Source organism: Electrophorus electricus, chromosome 8, assembly GCF_041902795.1.
Source record: "Electrophorus electricus isolate QZ-2024a chromosome 8, ASM4190279v1, whole genome shotgun sequence".
In the NCBI taxonomy this organism is placed as follows: domain Eukaryota; kingdom Metazoa; phylum Chordata; class Actinopteri; order Gymnotiformes; family Gymnotidae; genus Electrophorus; species Electrophorus electricus.
Window position 1 is genome coordinate 24935641 of NC_137504.1, and position 20248 is coordinate 24955888.

Sequence of the window (20248 nt, forward strand, 5' to 3'; positions counted from 1 at the left end):
AGGGATATTTTGACTAGAACAAAATGTCTTATTCTTTTTTATAGGATGATGTCACAATAAATTAGTCCAAAAAGTAGTTAAAAAGGAGACAGAGAGCAAGAGCAAACGCCAAGATTGAACACTCATGGACCAGTCTGTCTTAAGCGCATCACATCCACTTCAAACAATACCAGAGATGAAGACAGGACTGGTCAGTTCAGTGCCAGAGGAGAGAACACCACCAGAGAAGAGACTGACAGCCCCTCAGATAGATCCTACATCAGCTGTCTAGGGATGACAATGCAAGTCAAACCCATTGTGCTCATCACCAGTCACCTCTGATACAGATCTGTTTTCACTTTCAAACATATATTCATTTCACTTCTGCTCAAGCATTTGCATTTGATGCTGCTGGTGTAATAGAGTAACATCTGTATATTGTCTTCTGTAAATTGAATCTAATTAATTCAGTGGAGAAAACCAACATACTCTACTCTCAAAAGGAAAAAAAAAAAAACTCTTAAAAGCCCTTTTGGAGATGCCATTCAGAGCTGAGACCATGAGCTTTTACCTGAATTTCTATCTGCACTACCTTGTGCTACTGGGTTCAAGTTCTGGCGTTACTACCTATGGCCCCCAACAGAGGGCGCAGAAGACTGGTGACATACTGCTGGGCGGCCTCTTCCCCATTCACTTTGGAGTGGCCTCCAAAGACCAGGACTTGGCAGCTAGACCAGAGGCAACTGAGTGTGTGAGGTAGGTCAACGTGCCATTTTCTGTTGTTGTTGTTGTTGTTGTTTTAAAAGGACAAAGCAAAGTTTAGTTTGATATTCAAACATTTTCAAGAGCAGACATGGAAACACATTTGTATTTAAAATGGTTTTAAACCTGTTTCTTTTAAACTGATTTTTACCCCACTTAGTTTTAATTTCTTTAAATGGAGGTGCTGTCTGTTTCTATCCCAGATCATCTTTATGCTCTGATTTTTAAGATTTATCGGTTGGACTGAATGGTTCTTCCACTCACCTTCTGTGTTGTTCAGATATAATTTCCGTGGATTCCGCTGGCTACAGGCCATGATCTTTGCCATTGAGGAAATCAACAACAGTTCTACTCTTTTACCCAACGTCACACTGGGCTACCGAATATTTGATACCTGTAATACTGTCTCCAAAGCTTTGGAGGCCTCCTTGAGTTTTGTGGCGCAGAATAAGATTGAGTCACTGAACTTGGATGAGTTTTGTAATTGCACTGGGAACATCCCATCAACCATTGCAGTAGTCGGGGCCTCTGGATCTGCAGTTTCTACAGCTGTGGCAGACCTTGTGGGACTCTTCTATATTCCACAGGTGTGAAAGAATCACCTTTTGGTATTTTTATCTTTCATGAAATGACAGGTAAAGCTAAGTAACTTGGGGCAGTGTTGCTCAGTTGTTAATGTACTTGACAAGTAATCAGTAGGTTGTCGGTCCAAGCCCCACAACCACCAATTTGACCCTGTTGGCCACCTGAGCAAGGCCCTCAATTGCTCAAGTTGTATTCAGTCATAACTGTAATTTGCTTTGGGTAAAAGTGTCACCTAATGCTGTAAATGTAAGTAGTATACAGTATAAATGTAACCTTTGATGGAATGATGAGAATTTGAAGATTTTGGTGTTATAACATGGCAACTGACCCATGATCAATCAATAATGGTGCATCAGAATCCAACTATTCTTATAACTTTTGTGCTTTAGGTAAATTTAGTCTTTACTCCTCCTCTGTTCCTGCTTTGCATCATGTCCATCTTCTCCATCCTGTCCCATCAGATCAGCTATGCTTCATCTAGCCGCCTCCTGAGTAACAAGAACCAGTACAAATCCTTTATGAGGACCATCTCGACGGACGAATATCAGGCTATTGCCATGGCTGCTGTCATCGACCACTTCCAGTGGAACTGGGTCATTGCCATCGGCTCTGATGATGAGTATGGCCGGCCAGGCATCGAGAAGTTTGAGAATGAGATGCTTCAGAGGGACATCTGCATCGACCTGAATGTGCTGATCTCGCAGTACCTCGACGAAGCCGAGATTGTGCGCCTGGCAGACCGCATTGAAAACTCCACTGCAAAGGTCATTGCTGTGTTTGCAAGTGGGCCAGATGTGGAGCCACTGGTCAAGGAAATGGTAAGGCGCAATGTCACCGATCGCGTGTGGATAGCGAGCGAGGCATGGGCCATCTCCAGCCTGGTCGCCAAGCCAGAATACCTGGATGTTATGGGTGGGACTATAGGCTTTGCCTTGCAGGCAGGTCAGATACCTGGCTTCAAGGAGTTCCTGCAGCAGGTCCATCCCAAGAAGTCCGCTCATAATGAGTTTGTTCAGGAGTTTTGGGAAGAGACATTCAACTGTTACCTGGAAGACAGTCTTCGGAAGGTGGACAGTGAGAATGGCAGCACCAGCTTTAGGCCACTGTGCACAGGTGAGGAGGACATCACAACTGTAGAGACACCTTATCTGGACTATACTCACCTGAGGATCTCCTATAATGTTTACATAGCAGTTTATGCCATAGCTGAGGCACTACAGAACATTCTCACCTGTACACCTGGTAGAGGACTCTTCGCTAATGGCTCATGTGCAGATATCAGGAAAGTGGAGGCATGGCAGGTAAAGTGACCTCTTTGATCCAACCTGTTATGATATTTAAGCTAAACTGCTCCATAGTGATGGACAATTTTTTTTCTCTGCTTTGTCAGGATGGATAGTTAAAACGTTTTAAAAATGTGTTTATTAATTTGCTGCCAAAACCTGAATTGGTTTGGGCAAAATATTTTGGTTGGGAAGTGCTAACACAACACTAGCACTAAACTTAAGATGGGACTGAATGAGGAAACATTTCTGGAAGAAATAACTTATTGTAACAGCCTAAGTGCTGCAGGGCAGGACGCACAGACTCCCTCGACTGTGACATGTTTATTGAGTTAAGACGTAGACGACAGCAGTGGCACTCCCACATGAATACACACTTAATATTTAACAAAGATTATGAAAACATTGATTTTAACTACACAAACGAACATTACCACAACATCTACATAAACAATGACCAACAAGGGAGCACACACTGACAGCGGTTTAAATACAGAAAAACACTTTACACTAAATCCCGTGCGGGTGTGTGCTATCCCAAGGGGGGCATGGTTACAGATTGGACAACTGTGAAGCCCCCTGCACACAGCGGGCCATAACACGTGACTCGTGGGGGGAGGAGCATTCCATGACACTTATCTTGTCTTATTATTGGTCATTATGGGTGTATTTTCTTGAGTCCTTTTATAAATAATTTATTCTACTTGTTTGATTCTGCAGGTCCTGAAGCAGCTGAGGCACCTGAAATTCCAGAACAGCATGGGGGAGAGGGTGCGTTTTGACGAAAGCAGCGAACTCTCGGCCAACTACACCATCATAAACTGGCACCGGTCACCTGAGGATGGTTCTGTAGTCTTTGAAGAAGTTGGTTACTATATCGTACATGGCAAAAAAGGGGCCAAGCTCTCCATAGACAAAACGAAAATACTATGGAATGGCTATACGACTGAGGTGAGTCTAAAAAACGTGAGGATGGTGGACGTCAACAAAAAGTAGTTTTTTTATTCTTGCTTTTTTAATTCTTGTCTATTTCTTTAGAGATTAAACACAGCTCCAGGCTACAGCTCCAGAAATATTGTTTACTTCAAAAATAGGTTTAATGTACATGTTAAAAAAACAAACAAACCATTATATCAGACAATGATGATGAAAATTGAGTATATACTTGTTTCACACTTCTAGGTATCAGCATTGATTCCTGTATCAACACTATTCTAGTTCAATGATCTCTTGAGCTCTAACCTAATGTACTGATTATTACATTCTATGAGTAAATGACAAAGCACTTTCATAAGATGCTCTGAATATGTGTGTCTACTGAATGCTGTAAATGTAAAGAGTATGTCTGCTGGTTGTCTGTTGCCAGGTGCCATTTTCAAATTGCAGTGATGACTGTGAGGCTGGGACCCGGAAGGGAATTATTGAGGGAAAGCCTACCTGCTGCTTTGAGTGTACCGAGTGCTCTGATGGTGAATATAGTGACCATAAAGGTAGGTTAAAGAATTACCATAACATCTTTCATTCTCAACTTGAAACTGTTTGTATGTATGTATGTATGTATGTATGTATGCATTATTATTATTTTCTAGTTTTTGTAGTGTTTTTAATTTTTGTGCTTTTGAACGATTTGTAGTTTTGGTTTGACCATTTTCATTTTCTAACACTTTAATTTTTCTGTCATCCACAGATGCCAGTGTTTGTACCAAATGTCCCAACAATTCCTGGTCCACTGGAAATCACACATCCTGTTTCTTAAAGGAGATTGAGTTTCTATCCTGGTCAGAGCCATTCGGGATTGCTTTGGCGTTATTTGCTGTGCTCGGAGTGCTTCTGACCTCGTTTGTAATGGCTGTTTTTGTGCAGTTCCGGAATACGCCCATAGTGAAAGCCTCAAACAGAGAGCTGTCCTACTTGCTGCTCTTCTCCCTTATCTGCTGTTTCTCCAGCTCGCTCGTATTTATTGGTGAACCTCAGGACTGGACATGTCGTCTACGGCAACCTGCCTTTGGAATCAGCTTTGTTCTCTGCATCTCCTGCATTCTGGTGAAGACCAATCGGGTCCTACTGGTGTTCGAGGCCAAGATACCCACCAGTCTTCATCGCAAGTGGTGGGGGATGAATCTGCAGTTTCTCTTAGTGTTTCTGTTTACATTTGTGCAAGTTATGATCTGCGTGGTCTGGTTGTACAATGCCCCACCGGCAAGCTACAGAAACTACGACATTGATGAGATCATCTTTATAACCTGTAATGAAGGGTCCATGATGGCTCTGGGGTTTCTGATTGGCTACACTTGCCTGCTGGCGGCTGTGTGCTTCTTCTTTGCCTTCAAGTCTCGGAAGCTTCCAGAAAACTTCACAGAGGCCAAGTTCATTACTTTTAGTATGCTCATCTTCTTCATTGTGTGGATCTCCTTTGTGCCTGCTTACTTTAGCACCTATGGCAAGTTCGTGTCTGCAGTAGAGGTTATTGCTATTCTGGCCTCCAGCTTTAGCTTGCTAGCATGCATCTTTTTCAACAAGGTCTACATCATCCTCTTCAAGCCATCCAGGAACACCATAGAAGAGGTTCGATCCAGCACGGCGGCTCACTCTTTCAAAGCAGCCGCAAAAGCCACACTAAGGCAAAGCTCAGCATCAAGGAAGAGGTCCAGTAGTGTAGGTGGGTCCTCAGCCTCCTCACCCTCCTCGTCAATCAGCCTGAAGACAAATGGGAATGAGACAGCCACCCCTCCACAGAGGCGCAGCCAGAGGCAGAGGGTGAGCTTTGAGGGTGGAACAGTTAATCTCTCACTCAGCTTTGAGGAAACAAGAGAGAACTCAGTGAAACTGTAACACTGAGTAGCTTGATTGCCTGAGGGGCAATTCTTTGGTGCTTAAAATGGCTGCTATGTAGAAACTGTAGATGGTGATGAATGATTGCTTTGTTTGGTACAATGAAAATAAGTCTTTTTCCAGCCTCTGAACTTTAGTCATTTTGAATTTAGTCATTTAACAGAATCATGCTCTGTCAATCCAGCAACCATTTTGCTAGTCTCACATGATCTTCTATACCATTTAAAGGCATCAGGATTTCCAGAACAACAGCATGGATGAGTTCTAAGTTGTAAACTGTATAAACAATGGGAACAAAATCAGCATCCATATGTCTCTTAAGGCCTTGAATAGTTGTGTTGAATATTTTTAGCTTCTGGAAACATGGTTGTGTGGTCATTAAAGCAGTTTTCATATTCACGCATTAACTGAATGGCTTGACTGTTTCCCACTGAGGCATGTACTTGCTTAATGTACTTAGATTTATTTGACATTTATTTTATATATTGCATTTATATTAAGGTTGCTTAGCTGTTCAATTCTTTCCAATTCTGGCAACAGTAGCAGCTTGTACATAACTTTTGACCTTATTTGTACTTTTTTGAAAGCTGAGTTCAGTGTCAAAAGCAGATGAAGATGTTATTGTGATGTTAATGTACAGTCCTGTGTCATCCTGCTAATTTGATGCATCTGCACAAGTGCGTAAGAAACATGGGCATATGGGGCCTTTCTCTTCTGGGACACTTCTGATAGTTTAACAGCCATTTTTTCCGGGGTATAATTCTAAAAGTGCTACAATCACAAGATGTATCTGGAATTACATTTCTGGTCTTAACTTTTCTTAAGAGTTTGTTTTTAAACTGCAATGTATGTATATTATGCCTACTAAACATTTTTTGTCTTTTCTTTTATGTTTAATGCAGATAACTCCTAAGAGTGTCATGTGATCCTTTATACGAGAGAAACTTACAAAAAAGCTTCGATTAAAATCTGTCTTGCTGGCAAGCAATTTCAATGGTAGAACCTATATCTTCACTGTATGTTAGGATCACAAATTTCAAATTTTAATGAATTATGACTAGAAGTGACCAAAAAGCACAGGTCATCAGTATATTCATGGTGTCTGTTCCTATTGCTTCATATCGGGGGTTTTTTTTAGTTGTTTTCATTAGGCTTCATGTTAGGATTTTCTGGTTCCTGTTGAGTTGTAGTAATATCTGCAGTTGTAGTTGCAGTGTAGTGATACTATATAAATAAAATAAATACACAATAGATGTGTCTAGTGTAGTGATAATCAGACAAAAAATCACAAACATAATCTGGACATCCTTTACTACAGAGATATTAATAACTGCACTGTAGTAAACATGATTTCCAGAGAAAAGGGATGTTTTTACAGAGGTCTTTCACCAACTGTGCAAGCAATGTTTCTAAAGTTCTAGGAGGTGAAACCAGTTTATGTTGTTCTTTATTTCCTTAATTGTCATAGCAACAACTGGCAATACACAGGAATGTTAATGTCTATTAGTATTAAAATGCCTAGCCAGTGGAAACAGCAAACTATAACTCTAATGGTCATAACATTTTAATGTTCAACAAAATGACCAGCAACCATTCTCTTGGTTTCTCCAGTGTAAAGATGGTTACTTCTCTTGCAAAAGTAAACAACAACTACAATAATCCATGAGCAGGAATGGGTGATAATTGGTTCTTTTGTGCTATATATTTACTTCACATTTACTTCACAAATGTCTTTGATGGGTTTTTTTTTATTTTTTTTATCTCATCTGTAGGAGATTAGTGGAGGCTCCTTAAAGAGAGATGTGGTCTCTGCCTCATCCTGGAGGATTCTGAAGTGTTTAAATATTAACATTACCCACTGATTTATTTGTAGTTGATAAATGAGCACCAAATGAATTCTTCTTGTGTTATCCTCATGCCAGGACACTCAATATATATTCCAGACCTGGGTGTTATTTGGAGAAAGAAGAAATAGGGTTGGAGCTCCTCACATGAGCATACAGCACCAAAAATTACATCAAAGCATCTCAGAGTGTCTCAGAAATACTGTGGCTATAGATAGCAATGTTATGTCTGATGCTGAGTCTTGTGTCAAACTCACTAGACTGGTTTCCATGGCACACAGTGCTGAGATTTGCTCTGTGTGATTTATGACGTTTGAACCCCCTTGGTGCGTCATTCAGCAGTGACTCACCCAACTAGTTTTGGTTTGAGGGTTGAGCTTTGAAATTTGTCAGGATTCAGGATATTGAAAGACCTTGAATTGGGGTATTAATAGTGGGTTATATAGTAGGTGTCATTTGTCATTCCTTTCAGCAGCATTTCTATAGTTCATTGATAGAACCTTTATATGTATATGGTTACAAAACATATATTAACCAAACATCTATTTATCAGTTTATCAATAATGTCATGGTCAAGACACATGAACCTTTAAGAAAAATGCCATTTTGAAGTAAAATCTGTGTCTTTGGAGAAATAGGAGCACTTGAGGTAGGTGATGAGTCAAACAAAAGGGACTCTAATATTTAAGATCAAATCGCCCCAAAATTACGTTTCATTAATGATAAAAATAATAATAACAATAAAATTGTATTCATGTATAATATAGCCAAGTGATAGTTTTGCCCATTTACCATTAGTTTGACTAATCGGTTCTATAACCAAAATATTAAAATAAATTACCAAAATGTGGCGTTTTAATAAGTAGCTGTAAAAAAAAGTTGTAAAATAGCATATTCAAAGCCGTTTCATTTCTTTTCTTGCCTGATTTGTTGGGGGGGGGGGGGGATTTTTGGTACAAATATGTACAGGTTTTCCATGTTGGCTTTCGTATTGATGGAAATACTGCGCCTTTTCAGGTAACGTTGCTCGTTTCACGGAGCTCTGTCTACGGCTTGTGACGCGGAGCCCCGCCCCCTCTGAGAGGGGCACGGTGAAGGGAGCCAGGCTGTTTTAACGTCAGAGTTCGCCGAAGCAACGTTTCACTTGGCGCTCCCCCTTTGAGAGAAGAACATATAGTTGCTGGAACGGGCCAGGTAGGATTTCTGTCTCAGGGATAAAATATTATCTGTGTTCACGCTACTGCAGATGGTCACCTGCCCAGTTAGCTAGTTAGTAGCAATGACATTAGCTGAAACAGTGAGTGTAGTGTATAATAACGTTAGGTGGTTAGGGAGCTAACTGTTTAGCTATCTTATGTAGCGTTAGCTAGCTAGCGGGCTAACTCCTTCTGGTTGGATAGCGAATTTATTCAGGATAATTTAACCTACTGCCTGAGTACACTGATAAACAAGATTATTAGCTAACTACATAAATTAGCTAACCAACTAGCTAGTTATTTTATCTTGCTCGTATGGGATTTTCAGTCTTACTGTCTGCTAGCTGTAAGGTCCAAAGGCAGCTTAATATGCTGTCAAAGATAACTACTAGATCTGTTATCTGCCAAAAGATTTCTGATGGGTACCTAAGTAGTTTGACTGTGAGTGGAACACTGGCCCAGGTTTCCTATTAGACATGAATCTGGAATATTGCTCTGGAAAAGAACACTATGCAAATATATTGTAGGGTATTGTTTATTAAACTGATGTTGTCTAACAAACTCTAGTACGTATTGTTTATTGCACTTATAATTGTCTAAGATAGCGCTTATGTATTTTGCACTTTTAGGCATTGATCCCTGTATTTCTACAGTATTCTAGATCATTGGTATATTGGACTCTAACCTACTCTACTGGCTAGGATGTACTCTGAGTAAATACAAAGCACTTTTGTAAATCGCTCAGGATTAGAGCAGACGCTAAGTGCTGCAAATGTAAATATATATTTTTATTTCTAAATGAGTACTGTTAAAATTCATGGGTGCATGAAAAAAAATGTAGCTTGTTAAACTTTGTATACTTATATAATAACAGCATAGAAACATGTCAATAATTTCTAAAAATAAATTAGACAACTTTGCTTAAATCATGTTGCAAAAATGAGTATACCCTTTATTCAAGAAATAAGTAAAATAGTAGTACTTAGTGTGTCCTCTTTTAAGTACGGTACTGACCTTTCTTGGAACAGAGTGTAAAAGTTTTTGACACATTTTCTCGTCTGTCATGATCAGCTCCTGAAGCATGACCTACTTGATACCTTTGATGCTTAATGGGGAGTGCAGTGGAACGTGTCTCCAAAATTCCCCACAGGTGCTTAGTAAGGTTGAGCTTGGTTGAGATTGAGTGAGGATGGGGCCAAGTGTGTCAAATGACATCACCTCGTTTTTCCATTGTTATGTTGAAGAAGTGCTCGGCGATCCTTGCTGTGTTGATAGGGTAGCATCTTCTCTGTTGAGGTTTTGTAGTACATCTGGGAATTCATGACGCCATTGATGAAGCACACTTTTAGCAGTCATATATCCCCATGTAAGAACTTTACCACTGCCATACTTCACTATTTCTTACTGTGTGTGATGAAACAGTCACCCCTGTTTGGTTTGCCACAGATTTTCCAAACCCTGGGTCACTTGCTTGGCGATTCTCCTGCACTTTTCTCAGGTAAACTTGCTTGTCATGAGGTGAAAGCTTATGGCTATGGCCTTGTTTCAGGGACCTTGTCAATAGACCATCTTTTTAAATATTGCTATATGGCTTTTGTTACTTGTGTTCTGTCTTAACAGTACCATTGGAACCAAAGGGGACAGTTTATGCTCCATGGAGGTGGTCATGTTAAAATAGACTTAGTATAGAATCTCTTGAACATTCAGGCCATTAGTTATCAATATAATGGCTGTTTCATCTGTGAAGAAGAATCATTGTAAAGATAAATTGTTTTTCCTTTAAGTATCACTGATAACTGTCAAATAATTACACCTGTTTGAGTATTATAGTTTAACCGACTCAACCGCTGATCAGTTAACCTTAACTGGCACCTGAAAACATTTTATTAAGTTGTATTTTTTGTAACTTTTAGAAAGGTGTACTCATGTTTGCAATATTGCCATTTATTATTTGGATAAGAAAATTGGTAACTGATAAACCAGTGTGGAAACATTTATGTATTGAACATTACATCAAATAGGAACCTTTAAATATGTAGTTTTGGAAAGAGAGTAAGTAGGAAAGAGAGTGAAGACAAGTGTCAATGGAGTGCTGTTGTCCTCAGAAGGGACTTTGAGAAAGGTGAACGGTTATGCTGTGATATATCTCATGAATGTGAAATAGTACTCGCCAGACTTGTTGGTCAGGACACTTTCTCTTTCTCTTTTCACAGCTTGTGTGGCCAGAAGCACTCCCAGCTCTGCGTTTCTGCATTGTTCGCAACTGTACGGTTGAATTTATTTGCATCAAATTTACAAAATGACTAGTGGAAAGAAATACGGAGACGTTACTACAAGCCACTCCTCACTAGCTCTGAGAGTTATTTATTAGCTAGTGTCAGAGGAACTTTGTTACGCTGCACTTTTTGGGCTTGTGCACGACATCAGCAGATGTCCCTCCCCAGGACTCTGTGTTGTTTGTCGGTCCTTTTGCGTGTGTGTTCCCACGGTGCATCCTGCTGAGCCTCCAGCCATGGCCCTCTGTCCCACCATGTTCAGGCTCTTGCGAAATACCAAGTGTCTGCTGCTCCTGCTGGCCCTGTGCCTGTGCATTCTAGTGTGGATTTCGACGTTCAGTAGCGGGCCGCTGAAGGCCTTGATACCCACTCAGGTGCAGGAGTTGGAAAGGACGTGGTCAGAGGTGGAGGCAGGTCCAGATCCAGGGCAGGGCACGTCCTATGCCCCCCTGGACCTGATGATGACCAAGGACAGAGAGGAGGAAGAGGTTCCCAAAGCACCCTGCCCAGAGGAATCTCCTCTACTCCGTGAGTGCTCTCACAATTGCTTTTTAAATAGCCATATAGCTTTACTCTCCTTATTTAATTTTCTCTTCTTTCAATGCCACATCTGGAACTAGAAACTGTTTTTTATCCTTTTTCTCAAAAATGACAATGCTGCCCATTGTGTAGTTCATAAAGTTAATTATTTCACAGACAAACACATTATAATATGCAAAATGAAATGAGCAGCATCAATACATTTCAATATTGCCTCTTGTGTGTCTGTTTTATATGCACAGGCGGCTTTTGCCATCTCATTTGAATTCACTAGATTTCCTTTTTTATTTAAGAATTTACATTTTGAATGCATATTTGACCTGCTGAAATAAATGCATGTATTCTGTAATTTAACAATTATAGACAGGTTTGTACTGTTAAAAAGTCAAGATGCTCATAAAACAAGTACAGTAATTATGTACCTATGAGTGTGGCTGGGTGGGGTGGGGTTTTTCTGTTTGTTTGTTTTTTTGTTTTTGTTTTTGTTTTTGTTTTGTTTTTTTTGGGGGGGGGGGGGGTTGGTTTTGGTCCTATAGTCCAGGGAATTCAGTAGATAAGATAATTGATGACAAGTGGCACACAGATTCCCACATGCCCATAGCTGTCAGTAACACTAAGAGGAAGCCGAAACAGGATAGTGTGGCTCCCCTTTAAGTGCTGAGTCTCACATCCTGCTGAGTGAATGTAATTGTTTACCCATTACAGGCCCCTCTGCAGCTGCTTCAGCATTGGGCTTTGGGAATGCATATGGGCCTCCGCTCCCACTCACTTGCTCTGTGTTTGAGTTCACTGTGTGCTGAGATCTTGGACCATGTGTATAGAGACAAACCAGGCAATTTAGCTTAAGTGATAGTGTTCCTAGCCTTCTCTGTGCATTGTTTGTGTTTAACTTTGAGATTGTTGTCTTGTGTCTCTCTAGTTCTTTTGCAAGAGTGGCATTTATGTTTGCAATTGTTATCCCCCATGCCCAGTTTAAACTTTGGTTTTACAAATATGCTGTTGTTGTTCAAGGCGGGCCATTGGCATTGTCGTTTGAGCCGACGCTCATGCTAAGTCAGGTGGCATGGGAGAACGATGCTGTGATTGAGGGGCAGTACAAGCCTGATGACTGCGTGGCCAGGCAGAGTGTGGCTGTGCTCATCCCACACCGGAACCGGGAGAAACATCTCCTCTACCTGCTGCACCACCTGCACCCGTTCCTGCAGAGACAGCAGCTGCATTACGCCATCTATGTCATTCACCAGGTGTGCAGCTTGGGGTGCAGTTGAGAAGTTTGAGATGAGCATAGCAGTTGCTTTTATTTTTATTGAGGCTTAGACTGTTGTTAGGTTCATGTTGTTAGGTTCGTGAGTTTATACACTCATATAGATACAAAACCTGTGTGTATCTGTGGCTGTGTGTGAGTGTTCTCCATGTAGGCTGGTGAAGACAAATTTAATAGAGCTAAACTGTTAAACATTGGCTACTTGGAGGCTTTGAAAGACTACAGCTGGGAGTGCTTCATCTTTCACGATGTTGACCTTGTCCCTGAGAATGATCACAATCTGTACACATGTGACCAGCAGCCCAAACACTTGGTGGTGGGCAGGAACTCCACTGGTTACAAGTGAGTATGGGGAGGGTTGGTACAGATCATCCAACATTGTCATGACAAGTGTGCAGTGTAATTAGAAATTTAAGCATGTAAGAATATAAGTCCTATATCCTGTTGGACTGTGTCAACAACAAACAAATACCATCACTGTGCAAACATCCCCATGAAATGGCCTGAAAAGCTGTAGTTCCTGTGTTGTCATATGGATTCTTTCAGGCTGAGATATAAAAATTACTTTGGGGGTGTGACAGCCTTGTCAAAAGAGCAGTTCCTCAAAGTGAATGGCTTCCCCAACACATACTGGGGATGGGGCGGTGAGGATGACGACCTCCGGATACGGTAACAAACAAGCCGCCAATGAGCTCAGTTCGTCGGCTCAGTGTTTTTTTTTTGTTTTGTTTTTTTAGCACTTTAAAAACCGCTCAGGCTTTATGGTGCACTTGTTTTTTAGGGTCCGTCTGCAAAATATGTTGATTTCAAGGCCACCCAAGGCCATCGGACGCTATACCATGGTCTTCCACCAGAGAGACAATGGCAATGAGGTCAATAAAGACAGGTCAGTACACCCACATGTGGTGGAGTAATGGACAATAACACTAAAGCAGTCTTAAAGTTGTTCTCCCCAAGCCTGATTCATGGCAAAGCAATGGATATTGCAGTGAATGCCTCTTAAGTTCCCTGTGACCCACATTGTTTGACTTTTTGAACTTTTCAACTTTGACAATTTATATTATGGGGTTTATCTGAATTAACATCGGAATCATAGAGACCAGGAACAGGGAAGTCTGCAGATAAGTGCAGTCTATAGACCCTGGGAGCAATCTACTTCCTTGTTGCATGCGTGTTTTGTGCATTCCCTTCACTGAAGCACTGAAACAGCAGTTCAGCTCAGTGCAATAAATTTCCTTCTCTTGCCTAGCACACCTGGCTGTGTTACTCATTTTTCTGAAGAATTTTATCTGTCTTATTAGACTTATTGAACTGCATGTGGGTAGGTTTGGACATACTTAGTGCTCATCGATTTCTCTGCCACACACAGGATGCATCTGCTGTCCAAAACTCCGCAGACATGGAAGAAGGACGGACTGAACTCCTGTTCCTACAAGACCCTATCGGTAGAGAGATCTGCTCTGTACATCAACGTCACTGTGGACATTGGCAAGCCCCCTGCCCAGCATTGAGGCTGGTCTACGGCTGCCCCTCTCGTCTTTTAGTGTGGACTGAATTGGACGAACAGTGTGTACAGTGGTTGAGCCAGTGTACAATTCCAGCACTGCCAGTGCAGCAGCACTCACAGAGGATCTCTGTGATAGGACTTTTATTTTTTGACAGATGCAGTAGAGTCATATAAATGTATGCACATTTTAGTTATAGTTAAAAGATATGTGCACACAAATCTTGCACTGTAAATTTCAATGTAATCTCTATTTTACATTTCAGAGTAGCAAATCAGGTATTGTTGCACCTTTCTTGATGCCAGGTAGGGTTAGGGAAAATATTATTTTCAACTTTGTATCATGTAAAAGGTTTGTCAGCTTCTTCTTTTTTACTTAAAGATTCACTGGATGATGATGATTGACCTATAGGTGCCTAAACATTTGCACAGGACAGAGTTTCGTTGTTTAGTGAAATATGTAAGGGAGAGGTGCATGACGGGAGAAGTGGGTGTGATTTAGTGATCTGCAGAACTAGTATTTGATTGTTAAACCTAGCTGGATGTGCCCCAGGGTTGTCATCAGGCAGCATTATTTTGGACACTAATTAGCCTTGGGTGCAGGTGTAGAAATGAGCTACTTTTAACTTTGGGTCAGTGTCAGAGTGAGGACATTATACAGGGAGATGTTTAGAGGTCTGATGGCTATGAGTCTCCATTAATAAGGAAACCAAAACATAAGACTGACTTGTTGCTATTGTAGGCTATATTATACTTCCTACTTGTGCTGTAGGAAACCGTTGACAACTTTTAAATCTACAGCCTTAGCTGAAATGACGTATTTATGAACAGAATCATTTGGATGCCATGATACTGTGGACTTTTTCCACACACTTAAGTGAACGAGTAGTAACATTTAAGTAACAAATTTGGCCTGTAAATCAGAATTTGTTAGTTAAATGTTTATCTCTTATTGCCGTTTAATGGATGGCTAAACATTTTTAGGTGCACTACTGTCCACTGAATTGGTCTGTGGACTGCTTAGATATGTTTTTAAGTGGCCAGTGAAGCAGTAAGTGATTTTTGATGGGTTGAATTGACATTGACATGCAGTTATGAATGCTATATCCTCTCCAATGATAAAGGAATTTGTCTTTTTACTTGGTGACTGTTTAATTTTTGACTGAGACACGGTTAGTGTTTCTGTGAGATTTTCTTTTCAGATCTGTCTATTTATCTGGCATAGAAATGGAGTTTGCCCAATTTACAGTTTGTATGTTTGTTTGTTTTTCCTTGATGTTCAGACTGTTGTAGTAGTTGCAAAATGTTTCATGTAAGTACAGTGCAAGCCTAATGATGGTTTTGTTTTTAGATTTTATTTTTACAATTTCAGGCAAATTACTTTTACATTTCTTTACCAATGCACTTTCCAGCAACATCTCCAGCATGGGTGATGGCATTTTATTTTCTAAGAAAGAAGAATCCAAGTTCAAAAATGGCTTCCAGTATGGTTTCAGATATCCACTTTACTTTTTGTCATCTCATTGGAGTAGAGAATCTCGGTGTATCTTACAGAGTCAGAAGCCACACAGGCAACTTTAAAATGTGGTTTAAGCAAAGTGTGTGATGGTTTAAGCAGGATTGTATTTGTAAGAAGCTAACATAAGCATTACCCATTAGCTACATTAGCCTTGCTGTGTCTGTGCAAAAGTAAAAGATCAAAATCTGGACTCTGGACATCTCTTAACGAAGCCTTAAAGGATTCTTCCTAGCAAAGATTTACTGTTTAAGATGCCACTTATGAGTCCTAGACTCTCCAATAGAAGGACCTCCAAGCACAAATGTACTAGTCGTTCTGGACTTTGATTTAGTTATAGTTAAAAGATATGTGCACACAAATCTTGCACTGTAAATTTCAGTGTAATCTCTATTTTAGATTTCAGAGTAGCAAAACAGGTATTGTTGCACCTTTCTTGATGCCAGGTAGGGTTAGGGAAAATATTATTTTCAACTTTGTATCATGCAAAAGGTTTGTCAGCTTCTTCTTTTTTACTTAAAGATTCACTGGATGATGATGATTGACCTATAGGCGCTTAAACATTTGCACAGTACAGAGTTTCGTTGTTTAGTGAAATATGTAAGGGAGAGGTGCATGAGGGGAGAAGTGGGTGTGATTGAGTGATCTGCAGAACTAGTATTTGATTGGTAAACCTAGCTGGATGTGCCCCAGGGTTGTCATCAGGCAGCATTATATTGGACACTAATTAGCCTTGGGTGCATGTGTAGAAATGAGCTACTTTTAACTTTGGGTCAGTGTCAGAGTGAGGACATTATACAGGGAGATGTTTAGAGGTCTGATGGGTATAAGTCTCCATTAATAAGGAAACCAAAACATAAGACTGACTTGTTGCTATTGTTGGCTATATTATACTTCCTACTTGCGCTGTAGGAAACCGTTGACAACTTTTAAATCTACAGCCTTAGCTGAAATGACGTATTTATGAACAGAATCATTTGGATGCCATGATACTGTGGACTTTTTCCACACACTTAAGTGAATGAGTAGTAACATTTAAGTAACAAATTTGGCCTGTAAATCAGAATTTGTTAGTTAAATGTTTATCTCTTATTGCCTTTTAATAGATGGCTAAACATTTTTAGGTGCACTACTGTCCACTGAATTGGTCTGTGGACTGCCTGGATATGTTTTTAAGTGGCCAGTGAAGCAGTAAGTGATTTTTGATGGGTTGAATTGACATTGACATGCAGTTATGAATGCTATATCCTCTCCAATGATAAAGGAATTTGTCTTTTTACTTGGTGACTGTTTAATTTTTGACTGAGACACGGTTAGTGTTTCTGTGAGATTTTCTTTTCAGATCTGTCTATTTATCTGCCATAGAAATGGAGTTTGCCCAATTTACAGTTTGTATGTTTGTTTGTTTTTCCTTGATGTTCAGACTGTTGTAGTAGTTGCAAAATGTTTCATGTAAGTACAGTGCAAGCCTAATGATGGTTTTGTTTTTGGATTTTATTTTTACAATTTCAGGCAAATTGCTTTTACATTTCTTTACCAATGCACTTTCCAGCAACATCTCCAGCATGGGTGATGGCATTTTATTTTCTAAGAAAGAAGAATCCAAGTTCAAAAATGGCTTCCAGTGTGGTTTCAGATATCCACTTTACTTTTCGTAATCTCATTGGAGTAGAGAATCTCGGTGTAGCTTACAGAATCAGAAGCCACACAGGCAACTTGAAAATGTGGTTTAGGCAAAGTGTGATGGTTTAAGCAGGATTGTATTTGTAAGAAGCTAACATAAGCATTACCTATTAGCTACATTAGCCTTGCTCTGTCTGTGCAAAAGTAAAAGATCAAAATCTGGACTCTGGACATCTCTTAACGAAGCCTTAAAGGATTCTTCCTAGCAAAGATTTACTGTTTAAGATGCCACTTATGAGTCCTAGACTCTCCAATAGAAGTACCTCCAAGCACAAATGTACTAGTCGTTCTGGACTTTATGTAATAGCTAATAGTTGGCTAATGAAGAAATCGAAATCTTTCAATAGAAGGTTCCATTTTATAATCACCTACAGTTGTTTACTCCAGGCCAATAGCCATCTTTAACTACTGCAAAAATTTAGTTCAGAACAGCAAAAAGGAGCAACCAGCTCCTTCTGTATCTGAATGTGTGTCTGTGTGTGCAGCTCATATTTATAAAAGTGAAATATGGATTTATAATCTCTACAAGATCTTTTTGCTGCTGAGAACAATTTGAAGGAGATTCCATATCATGGGTAGAGGTGAATTTTGTGTGATCCTCTACTTCAAATGCCTTATTGTTATTTACATGATTACCTTAATATATTTTTTTTTTCTTAGAATTAGACCAATCTTAAAATGTCATTTTAGTTCTGAATATATAACGTGCAATGAAATTTTGTCTCAGTTGACTCATTTTAATAATCATAAAGCACATTTGCTATTTTTCTGAGTGCTGCACATATTTTGGTTACTGAATGTCTGTTATTTTACATCATTACATTAGGCTAAATATAATATAAAGGATAATCAGCTATTTCTGTGAAAGATGCAGACTTATAATAGATCTTGATCGTCTGATCTGTTTTATTTGACTGAGGACATATGCCACAGTAGTGCTAAACCACAGTTGGTTAGACAGCTTAAATTCTCTCACTTCTGAGTCTTTTACTTTGTTTATGTTTTATATAGCTTTGCATAAAAACCATTGCTTTGGAAGAATGTAGTGTTTTTGTGAAACACTTAAGATTAAACACGTAAGCAAAAATACCTATCGGGTGGTGGGATTCTGGAAGGTTTCAATAAATTATTTCATTGATATGCATGTTTGTTGGGAATTACTTTAAACTTGTATGTATGTAGGCCTGTTGGACATCTGTGTAGATTCCTGCTTGTTCTTTGTCTCTGATTTGGCAAGAATCCTGTCAGAATTGTTTAGGCAGTTTCCTGTAGTGTAGGTGTTCTCTCACACTCTTGCGTGCTCTGTCATCATGTTGTCTGTTATTTCTGTCTCTGTAAACTGTTCTCTCTCTCTTACTCTCTCACAGCAACTCAGATGTGAGTTGCTTTTCTCGCCTTCTAGACTTTCGTGAGGTCTCTCTTTCTCTATGTATGGTGATGTGTGGAAAAGGGCATCTCTTCTGGAGCTGGATTCCAGCTTGGATGCCTCTGCTGAGGTAATTGCTATTGAGAGTAAACCAAATATCAAGCTTCACATACCAGACATGCAGTGGGAGGTACAGTGTTAGTTTTCTCACATGTTCCTGGTGAAAATCAGTGACAAAGCATCTCAAGAACAGTTAGTGAATAATTGACTGAAAAAAACAGTTGGCTGTTTATCATGCAAATTTGAAGCAAATAGCAACTTTGCAATAACATTTAGAGCCCAATGTGGTAACATCTGATGGATGAGTGAGGTGTGGGCCAAGTAATTAAGATTGTGTGGGTACTGTGGGTCTTTCCATGGTATGTGAAAATGATACATGTAATTGAATTTTCACCACTGATTCTGCGTCACTGTGTACTTTCGCAGAAGTGCTTGCTTTTTAAAGTCATAGTCATGCATTTCAGAACTGGAAAGCGGTGCTCCCGACCGTGTCAGTTGGAACCAAATCGGATACAAACAAAAATGGCTTGGGACCTTCGCTATGCAGTTTCAGTCCAGCAGGTGGTGCTGGCGTCCAAATATAGGTCAGCACCAATTAAGTCTCAGGTATTTTTCAAAAGCTCTGCTCTAAAGGCAGGGTGAGGAGCAATCCCCAATCCACGTATGAGGGTTTGTTGAGCACCCTCTGGTGGACGGTAATACTAATCTGCATTACAAGACAAACCGAGGCTTTGAGCTCCAAATGAATACCAGTTAATGTGTTTATTTCATATCGCTCTGACTTTACTCTGATATCAGTTCACCCAACAGCAGAAGGCAAGTTATTTCTTAGAAGACTGCATACGTTTTGTCCAAAGGTAAAATGTTTTGACCATTGCTTAGAGAATTTGGTATTACATCATTGGACAATCTAGGGTCCATCCATCATGGCCACCCAATTGAATCGGTCCTTTGTTGAGGCTGGACATGTGACCCATAACTGCGCTGAGAAGAGTAACCTTTGGCACGCGTTACGAGGCATGGACATGGAAACGGACACTTGATGATGGAGCAGGATTCTGTTCTCACACTCTATAAACAGCGGTGGGCTTTTCTCCTGCATGAAGCAGCTCTTTCTCAGACTCCAGCGTTACGGGGGGTGGAGGCTGGTATCACTGAACCTTTTACAAAAAAGGTCTGGATGGGTAGCATACTTCAGCCTGTCGGAACACTTCAGGCTGCACTTTAAGATGAGCGGGCTCGATCATCCTTGTATTAAATAATGAACCTTGTTTTTATACCCCCCCCCCCCCCAACTTTTACAGTTTTATGTGACTCTAATGTGTTTCACATTGTATAATGATTTAACTCAAAAAATGTTTACAACAGTGCACATCTGCATGGTTTGTCTTCCACTGGACTTTTTTTTAGTACAAAATCTGAAACGCACAATGCACGGATTTATTTTAATTTCAATAAACAGCATCTAACAGTCATTGTTAAAAACATTCTAGCCTTATAGATTTAATCCTCAATTAGTGAAAACGGATGAAAATCAACAGTGTCCGTTCCCACTGTA

At 40.0% G+C, this 20248-nt stretch overlaps 2 protein-coding genes across 4 annotated transcripts; both read left to right on the forward strand.

The window, feature by feature from the left end:
• Positions 1-515: 515 nt before the first annotated feature.
• casr (calcium-sensing receptor) lies at positions 516-7205 on the forward strand. Of its 2 annotated transcripts, none has more exons than XM_027026105.3 (6): positions 516-735; positions 1022-1328; positions 1788-2627; positions 3330-3560; positions 3976-4099; positions 4297-7205. In XM_027026105.3, exons 1-6 carry the CDS (start codon positions 518-520, stop codon positions 5439-5441), a joined length of 2865 nt encoding a protein of 954 aa, XP_026881906.2. In that variant the 5' UTR covers positions 516-517; the 3' UTR covers positions 5442-7205. The 2 variants fall into 2 exon arrangements, with proteins under 2 accessions (XP_026881906.2, XP_081574881.1); XM_081718755.1 differs by having other exon boundaries at positions 599-735; positions 945-1328.
• Positions 7206-8348: 1143 nt separating this feature from the next.
• On the forward strand, positions 8349-18402 carry b4galt4 (UDP-Gal:betaGlcNAc beta 1,4- galactosyltransferase, polypeptide 4). 2 transcript variants are annotated; one of them, XM_027026026.3, is made up of 8 exons: positions 8419-8479; positions 9928-9979; positions 10695-11285; positions 12309-12541; positions 12716-12903; positions 13108-13230; positions 13343-13447; positions 13931-18402. In XM_027026026.3, the coding sequence occupies exons 3-8, from the start codon at positions 10994-10996 to the stop codon at positions 14070-14072; spliced, it is 1083 nt and encodes a 360-aa protein (XP_026881827.2). In that variant the 5' UTR covers positions 8419-8479; positions 9928-9979; positions 10695-10993; the 3' UTR covers positions 14073-18402. The 2 variants fall into 2 exon arrangements, with proteins under 2 accessions (XP_035383379.1, XP_026881827.2); XM_035527486.2 differs by lacking the exon at positions 9928-9979 and having other exon boundaries at positions 8349-8479.
• Positions 18403-20248: the final 1846 nt, after the last annotated feature.